Source organism: Panulirus ornatus, chromosome 8 (assembly GCF_036320965.1).
Source record: "Panulirus ornatus isolate Po-2019 chromosome 8, ASM3632096v1, whole genome shotgun sequence".
Classification (NCBI taxonomy): Eukaryota; Metazoa; Arthropoda; class Malacostraca; order Decapoda; family Palinuridae; genus Panulirus; species Panulirus ornatus.
The window spans coordinates 42,186,286-42,195,319 of record NC_092231.1 but is presented as its reverse complement, the minus strand read 5'-3'; the positions used below and the strand labels follow the sequence as shown (position 1 = coordinate 42,195,319).

Sequence of the window (9,034 nt, the reverse complement as noted above, 5' to 3'; positions counted from 1 at the left end):
GTACCAGATGGGAGGGGCAAAACTCACAGAATACAGAGAACAAACTTAAATTGATAAATAATGAATATATTTTGGCCAATGAAGATAAATAAAGGACAACTCTCATTAGTGTTATCAACAAGTGACTAAAGTAGGAGCCAAGACTGACCAGTGAGGATGCATAACTCACTCACTCACTTGTAGACAAAGTCATCACACACCCAGTCAGAAATCAGGAATTGAAAGCAGATTAACATTCGTTTTTTTCATATCAAATATAACAGGGGATTTCTCTAATGCATTTTACACGGTGAAACCTTCATATATATATATATATATATATATATATATATATATATATATATATATATATATATATATATATATATATATATATATATTGTAAATAACTCCAGTCAGTATGTGAAAAAAATTCATTAAGAAAAAATACCCTAAATGATCAGAGCAATGGTATAATGTGGTGAGATGTAAACAAACGGATGAAGTAGTGCAAGAATTGTCATCGCCCTCAGTACAACCAGGATGTCTCTGTATACGAGGTTCGTGAAGGATTCGATCCCTTGACTCCTATCATGAAGAGTGGAATGCCCCAGCTGAGACATATGGCCTCTATCTTTTTTTTTTTTTTGAATTTTTATGAAGTTTTTAAAAAAACGTTCGTCATATTTTTTTCTTTTATATATTTTCTTACATAGAAAAAAGAATTCAGTGTAAAAGGAAATTGGAGAGACGCAAATCCTTCAGGAACCTTAGAAAGTGTCGAGGACCCAGATGACCCATAAGGCAGCCGACAGGCGCAGTCGCTTGGATAAGAAGGATCCTTACCACAGTGATAGCCTGGGCTGAGTCAGGTTTTTCTCTCTTGCAGTGAAGACAGAAACAAAGATATCCTGGAGCAGTATCCAGGCAAGATTCCAGCGCCAGGACTCACTACAAGGCACTTCCATGTCCTCCTGGATCTTCAAGTTGTATATATTTATATATATACACACACACACACACCAAGTCTCTTAAATGTCGCCAATTTCCTGTTTATCACATGATTGTCACGCCACGCAGCATGACACCAGCCTGGTAGAGAGTTATGCAACACATGCATGGCATGTATCATACTCCAAGGACATGGTAAGGGCATGTATCATACGCCAGGATCATGGTTTAGGGCGTATCACACTCGCATGACGCCCCCACTTGCATGGCCATGCACCATGGCACCCATGATAGTGTGTCAAAAAAAAAAAAAAGAATAGAAATGTCAGCGACAACTCCACCTTGGTCAAGACTGACGGGAATGATTCATTAATGATCTAGGTAGTGAGTGAGAGGTCATCAGAAGCCGCGTTGTGTTGACCTCCGCGTGAGGTGACCTTTGAAGAGTGGAAGGGGACAGGCAGACACACTACCTGCCCGACCTTCCCTTTTAAAGATGCCTAAAATATACTTTATCTTACATCACATTTTTGAGCATTGCCGCGTCCATCCACCACACTGCGTCCACCAACACCTGGCTCCTCACAACACCCGCGTGATTGCACCACAGTGCGTCCGCCACACCTGGCTCCTCACAACACCCACTCTCACTGCGGTGAGCAGCAGCTGGTGTCTGATATGTGCCCTTTGGTGCCCCTCTTCCGCAAGAGGAGTAACATGCGGGTGAGGATGCGACTTTTCCCCCTTGTTCTCTCGCTCAATAAAGCTCACTTTTCATGAATTAGGAGCAAAAAGTGGGAGTATTGAGGTTCGTTGCTCACTTTGCTCCCCCAAGCCCCAACGGGGCTACGGTTTACGACATGTAACAGCTGATCTGAGAAGACTCGTTCCTTCCAGACAGATCAGCTGGATGGGAATGTTCAATTAAGCCTTCCACATCCCATGTACCAGATCTTCCATACCCTGGAAGAGGTACTGTGGAGTCCTTTTCTATATCTTGTAGAAAGAAAATCTGATTGGCGAGGTCTCGCACGATCACTGGGCCACTCTGAGTCATTGACACTTAGCAGTCCGTTTTCTGCTCGTTCTCACTGGCCTGCGGTTAGAGTCAGAATTCCTCGTTCTGACCATCGAAATGGAACACGCCAAGGTTAATTGATTTCCAGATGATTAATGCTCGTTCAATCAACCCACTTCTCTCTCGCGCGCACTTAATTACCATCACTGTATACATCGTTAGCTGACTTTCTTTTCGGGCTCTCTTGGGGGGATCATCACAGTCACAGGCTGTTTAGTAAAATTGAAGCAACTAAACAGGATAATCAGTTACCTCGAATTCACGCTACTTCCAGAGCTCTCCTTCCCCTCCTCTTTTTCTTTTCTCTCTCTCTCCACTCGTGGCACTTCAGATGGTAGCATCCTCCCGTATGGCGTCATCAGGTAGCATGCTTAGGAGTCCTGGAGAGCGGTTCTTCAGCTACCCTGTGATGACCACGCCTCCTCACCCCTTTGGCCCGCAGTGGCTCTGCAACCAGCCACCGTCAGCCTTCCGTTTGATCTCTTGTGTATCAATATCTTTCCTCCTCTTTTATGTTCCGGATGATGAAGATTCGAGTATTAGCCAAGGGTGTTCCTTAGTCCTCACACCAAGTGGCCCCGTTGCTCTAAGGGGATGCCTCCAGGGGATGGCTGGGGGCCGTCTGGGGCGAAGGTAGAGAGCATGGGGGTGTGCGGGGGCGGGTGGGCGCGCGTTGGGGACTGAGGCTTGTTGCTGTACTGTCCGCCCACGCCCGCAGGCGACGACACCGGGATGTTCATGGACCCATTGCGGATATAATCCTTGGGGAAGTGCAGCTTGGAAGGCGGGTTCCTCCGCAACGAGCCATTGTTCTGGTTGTGGGCGTGGGTGTGGGCGGTGAGCGGGGTAGGTGCGGGCGGCTGGTAGGTGTTGTAGCGGGTGGGGAGAGGGTAGAGGTCGTCTGGTGCCGTGATGTTGTAGTGGTCTGGCGTGGTGTTGCGGCGACCCAGCGTACCATAACCTCCCGCTGCGCGATCTAAAAGGAGACAAGTGTTGCATGTTAGTGACTGGGATAATCACAGTGAAGTCAGACGAATGTGCCTGGGACATTAGAGTGAATTCAGACATGTGGGATATCACAGGCAAGTCAGACCAGTATGTCTGGGAGATCATAGTGAAGTCAGTGTACACCGAAGGGAAGTCAGACGACGATGTCAGGACATCTTAGGAAAGTCAAACAAGAGTCTGTGGGACATCACAAGTAAGATGGGACATAACAGGGACGACTGACGAACGACAAGCGTCAGGGACATCAAAGGGATGTCAGGCAACAGCGTCAGGGACATCAGAGGGATGTCAGGCAACAGCGTCGGAGACATCACAGGGATGTCAGGCACCAGCGTCTAAGACATCAAAGGGAAAGCTGGAAGTCGCTGTCTGGCAGATCAAATAGAATGTTGGGTGCTGATGCATGTGACATCAAATGGAATGACGGATGTCACTGCCAAGGAAGTCAGGGTACAAGTTGGATGTCAGTACCAGGAACATGAGAAGACAAGAGAGTCTGGAGTCATTGTATACGCATCAGATGAAGCATCGAACGTGTGTTCCTTATGTTATCTTGTGATCATGATGGATCGATGGACAGAAATGTCTCATTATTGGTGCATAAGAATAGAATACACACAGACAGACAGACAGACAAACGCACACACACACACACACACACACACACACACACACACACACACACCTAGCGTAGGCTGTGTGTGTGTGTGTGTGTGTGTGTGTGTGTGTGTGTGTGTGTTTTGGACATGCACACATAAGAATGTAAAAACATTGTACATATACAGTTACAAAGACGGGATAAGACAATTGCAGATTCTTTCACCGTAACAAACAAATATCCTTTAGAAGCAGTAGTAACACACACACACAGACACACACACACACACAGACACACACACACACACACACACACACACACACACAAATAAGTAACTGAACTTTGTGATTACGCGCAAGCGGCAGCTAGAACACCCTATCAACTATCTGTTCTTCCCAGACCAACGCTTGTCTTTATCGCTTGCTTTATCCTTCGTATCCCACGATAGGGATACGAGATAAAATGGACGAAGAGGAGTATGAAAAGGTACGTTCCTCTGTCTCTCTGACACCGCCTATCAAGAGCCACTCAACGTACTTGGAATAATATCTAGAGTGGGACAGCCACACCCACTCACTCCCTCACCTTCCTCTTCCCTATCTAGTGCTCATTCACACCTTGCTCATTCCTCGTAGTCTCAAATTATCCCTATGCTTCCCTACTCCACCCAGTCGTGCCTTACCAAGAGCGGCATTGTACTGGTTCCGTCGCACATCATCGTACGCGTCATCCATATTCAGGTCGTTGTGTGAGGGTGGGGGCGGCAGGATGTGTGGGGGAGGTCTGGAGGCATACTGGGGGGGAGGTTCCAGCTGTTCGATGAGGTAGGTGCTGGCAGCTGTCACTCGCGCTGCCTCAGCCTCGTACTCGTCCGCTGAGTCCTGGTGGGGAGAGAAGGTCAGATGAATGGCTGGAGTAGTAGTAAAGTGGGGTACAAGATGGGAGGGAGTGTATATATATATATATATATATATATATATATATATATATATATATATATATATATATATATATATATATATTAGAGAGGATCACAATTTTGCGCGTGATCAAGATATTCCTATGAGTCCACAGGAAAAATGAAATACGATAAGTTCCCAAGTGCACTTTCATGTAATAATCACATCATCAGGGGAGATATGTCTTTCTTGCATCTCCCCTGAAGATGTGACCATTACACGAATGTGCACTTGGGAACTTTCCTGGTGGACAAAAAGGAATATATATATATATATATATATATATATATATATATATATATATATATATATATATATATATATATATATATATATATACATATATATATATATATATATATATATATATATATATATATATATATATATATATATATATATATATATATATATATAATGTCAACGGAAATTAAAGCTAAAAACGACATTGTAGGAATGCAATAAAAGTTTTAAGAAGACAAGACCGCCTTCATCACGCATCTCTGACTGGTGGGTACAGATGCCACTGGAGCACAGACATACCACTCTTGCATACAGATGCCACTGGAGCATACAGACGCCACTGGAACATAGAGATGCCACTGAAGCATATGACGCCACTGGTACATAGAGATGCTACTATGGCATAAATATGCCTCAGGTGGATACGCATGCCACTGGGGAATAAAGGTTCCACATGGACATTAATATACCACTTGTGCCTAAAGATTGCAGTGGGATCTACGCATGCCACTGGAAAATGCAAATTCTCCTTGCACTCAGAAATACGAGTCTTCCAGGAAAGTTTTTATTATATTTTGCTGTGTATCTTATCATGTACGATATTCGACACTAAATGTTTAAATACATAAATGTATAACCATGAGAGACATGCATATCCGATTCGTATTGTTAAACCTGAACAATGGCAGGAGGATTTTAAGATGATCTGAGTAACGATTTCAAGTAAGAGAGTCATTATCTTTGTTATGTTCGCTGATGTGGCACGGGCAACTGAGGCCGTAATAAAGGCCATCTCATAAACTATATATATATATATATATATATATATATATATATATATATATATATATATATATATATATATATATATGAAATATATCCCCTGGGGATAGGGGAGAAAGAATACTTCCCACGTATTCCCTGCGTGTCGTAAAAGGCGACTAAAAGGGGAGGGAGTCGGGGGCTGGAAATCCTCCCCTCTCGTTTTTTTTTTAATTTTCCAAAAAAAAAAGGAACAGAGAAGGGGGCCAGGTGAAGATATTCCCTCAAAGGCCCAGTCCTCTGTTCTTAACGCTACCTCGCTAACGCGGGAAATGGCGAATAGTTTGAAAAAAAAAATGAAATATATATATATATATATATATATATATATATATATATATATATATATATATATATATATATATATATATATATACCCTAACCTGAGCAAGGTACCCATTTTATGGATGAACAGCTGGGTTGACTGTGGACCAACTGTCACAACAAGGATTCAAACCTATGCGCTCGACCCTGGGCGGCCCGTGAATTTCTCACAGTCGGGAACGCTGACCGCTTCACCATTGTAGGTCCATTGAATACCAGAATCTAGCGCTCTTTAAGAGGCCAGAGTGAGCAGGTATATCGCAAGAGCGTGATAAAAGAGACGAGGTAAGAGAGGAAAGTGATGCGTGCTGTAAAATCATTGCTGGTGTTGAGTATATGCGACTACATTCAGGCTTGGAGGCGAGTCAGGTTCGTCAAATCTTGATCCTTTGACTATGAAGCAGCTAGATTCTGCCCTAAGACCTATAATTCCATTACTTTTCCTTTTTTTCCCTAACTGTCTTTCCTAGGATCTATCATTTCCATACTTTTTCTTACTTTCTTTCCTAGGATCTATCATTTCCATACTTTCTTTCCTAGGATCTATCATTTCCATACTTTTTCTTACTTTCCTTCCTAGGATCTATCATTTCCATACTTTCTTTCCTAGGATCTATCAATTCCCCACTTTTTCCCTACTTTCTTTGCTTCCTTTCCTAGAATTATCATTTCCCTACTTTCTTTCCTAGGATCTATCAATTCCTTACTTTTTCCCTACTTTCTTTCCTAGGGTCTATCATTTCTCTACTATTTCCTACTTTCTTTCCTAGGATCTATCATTTCTCTACTATTTCCTACTTTCTTTCCTAGGGTCTATCATTTCTCTACTTTTTTCCTACTTTCTTTCCTATGATCTATCATTTTTCTACTTTCTACCATAGGATCTATCACTACCCTACTGTTCCTCTAACTTACTGCCCTCAGATCTATCACATTCTTACTTTTCTTCAAACTTACTGCCTCAGGATCTATCATTCCCCTACTATTCCTCTAACTTTTTGCCCAGGGATCTATTACTCCCCCCTACACTTTATTCTTACTTTTTGCCCCTAGGATTTATCACACCCCTATCCTCTAACTTTCTTTCTGCCAAAGGACATATCATTCTCCTACTTCTCATCTTCATCCCTGACTATTTCATGTTCACTGCAATCCCTGGAATCCTTAGCGAAAGTCCTCAACTCCCAAAACCCGATCCTCGACGGGAGCCCGTCCCAGAAGCCTTCAGCTCCCAGGGCCCTTCCCTTCCAGTCAGCAGTCGGGAAAGATATATTCATAGCCTAATCTCCAACCACCTGGACTTGGTAGGTCTGACAGACGTGGTAGGAATGCTTGCTGAGTAGCCATATCAAATCCCTTAACATAGGTCTATTGTATCTTCGTAGCCTCAAGACGACATGATGAACATTGTATCATAACTGTGTATGTGTAAGTGTGTGAGAGAGAGAGAGAGAGAGAGAGAGAGAGAGAGAGAGAGAGAGAGAGAGAGAGAGAGAGAGAGAGAGAGAGAGAGAGAGGTGGTGGGGGAGGGTGAGGGACGGTGAGAGCAGAGGCACTTAAGTGGCAGAAGGGAGAGTGAGAGTGGATGCACTCACACGGCGAGACAAAGGGAAGAGCATGAAGGCAAGTGAGGGAATATCCATAATCATGGTAGTGGAAATAACAGAGGAGGTACTCACATAATAATGAGGGAGGACAGGGTAAGAGTGGAGACACACACACACACACACACACACACACACAACAAGAGAGAGAGAGAGAGAGAGAGAGAGAGAGAGAGAGAGAGAGAGAGAGAGAGAGAGAGAGAGAGAGAGAGAGAGAGAGAGAGAGAGAATGGAGGCATCCACGTATCCACGTAACAACGGAGGAAAGCAGTGAGAGTGGAGACATCCACGTAACCATGGAGAGGAAGACAGCAAGAGTGGAGGTGTGCACATAACAGCGGAGGAAGGCAGGACCACTGCTCAGCTGCTCTGGTCGGTTCACCGTACTCAGTCATCTCTCTCTCTCTCTCTCTCTCTCTCTCTCTCTCTCTCTCTCCCACCAAGAAATCGAACCGAATATTCGCATTAAAACTTTTCCTCCCCAAACCTTAATATTTGTCTCCGTAAAGCTCGTGTGGTGAAGGGGGCGATGGCCAGGGGCATAGACGATTAAGTGGTAGTGGTAGTAAGGGTTGATGGTCCAAAGTAATGGTTGTGGTAGATGTGAAGGGAGGTGGTCCAAAGTAATGGTTGTGGTAGATGCGAGGGGTGGTCGTCCAAAGTAATGGTTGTGGTAGATGTGAGGGGAGGTGGTCCAAAGTAATGGTTGTGGTAGATGTGAGGGGTGGTGGTCCAAAGTAATAGCTATGGTGGGGTGTGGGGTAGCTAGGGGTAATGGTGGTGAGGGGGAGGTGGTATCTAATGGCAGTGGTGGTGAAGGGTAGTGGTAGATAGTGGTGGTGTGGGGTGGTGGTCATGAGTAGTGGTTGTTGTGAGTGTGAGGGATGCTGTAGTGTGGTACCTAGTGGTAGCGGTGATGAGGGGTGATAGTAGAGTTTACTAGTGGTGAGAGGTTGTGGTAGAGAGTGGTAGTGATCATGAGGAGTGATAGTGGTGACCAAGGGTGGTGGTAGAAAGTGGTGATGGTGATGAGTGGTGGTAGAAGTGGCTGGTTTTAGTGGTAGGAAGAGGGTAGATGGTGGCACTGAATGGTGGTTGTAAGTGGTAGTGGTAGTGAGAGGTAGCGTTGAAAGATGGTTGTAGCTGTGTACGAGAGAAGATATGAGGGGCAGTGAGTGAATAGGGATGGCGATGGTTAGAGGTAATGGCCACTGTGGTGGAAGCAAGTTAATGGTGACAGCTAGTGGTCATGATGGATACCTGTGATGATGGGTAATGGTGAAGTGGCGGTTATATGGTGGTAGATTAATGGTAGTCAGTGTAGGAAGGGGTTGGTGATGGGCAGAGGTGTGTCGTGGCGACAAGGGTTAGTGGTGACGGTGGATAGTGAAGATGGAAGTAGTGAGGAAGAGGAGAGCTGGTGGTAAGGGAGGGGTGAGTAAACCAGTGGTCCCAGGCAGGGGTGAGG

General features: G+C 44.5%; 1 protein-coding gene across 1 annotated transcript in view; it reads right to left on the bottom strand.

Annotated features, from left to right (window-relative positions):
• Positions 1–614: 614 nt before the first annotated feature.
• LOC139749905 (nephrin-like) overlaps positions 615–9,034 on the bottom strand; it is a 219,453-nt gene continuing 211,033 nt past the window's right edge. Inside the window, exons 20-21 of the mRNA XM_071664308.1 lie at positions 4,297–4,495; positions 615–2,984 (exon numbers count right to left, since the gene is read on the bottom strand). Of these exons, the coding sequence (XP_071520409.1) occupies positions 2,572–2,984; positions 4,297–4,495 (612 nt within the window). The 3' untranslated portion in view covers positions 615–2,571. The remainder of the gene's footprint in view (positions 2,985–4,296; positions 4,496–9,034) is intronic.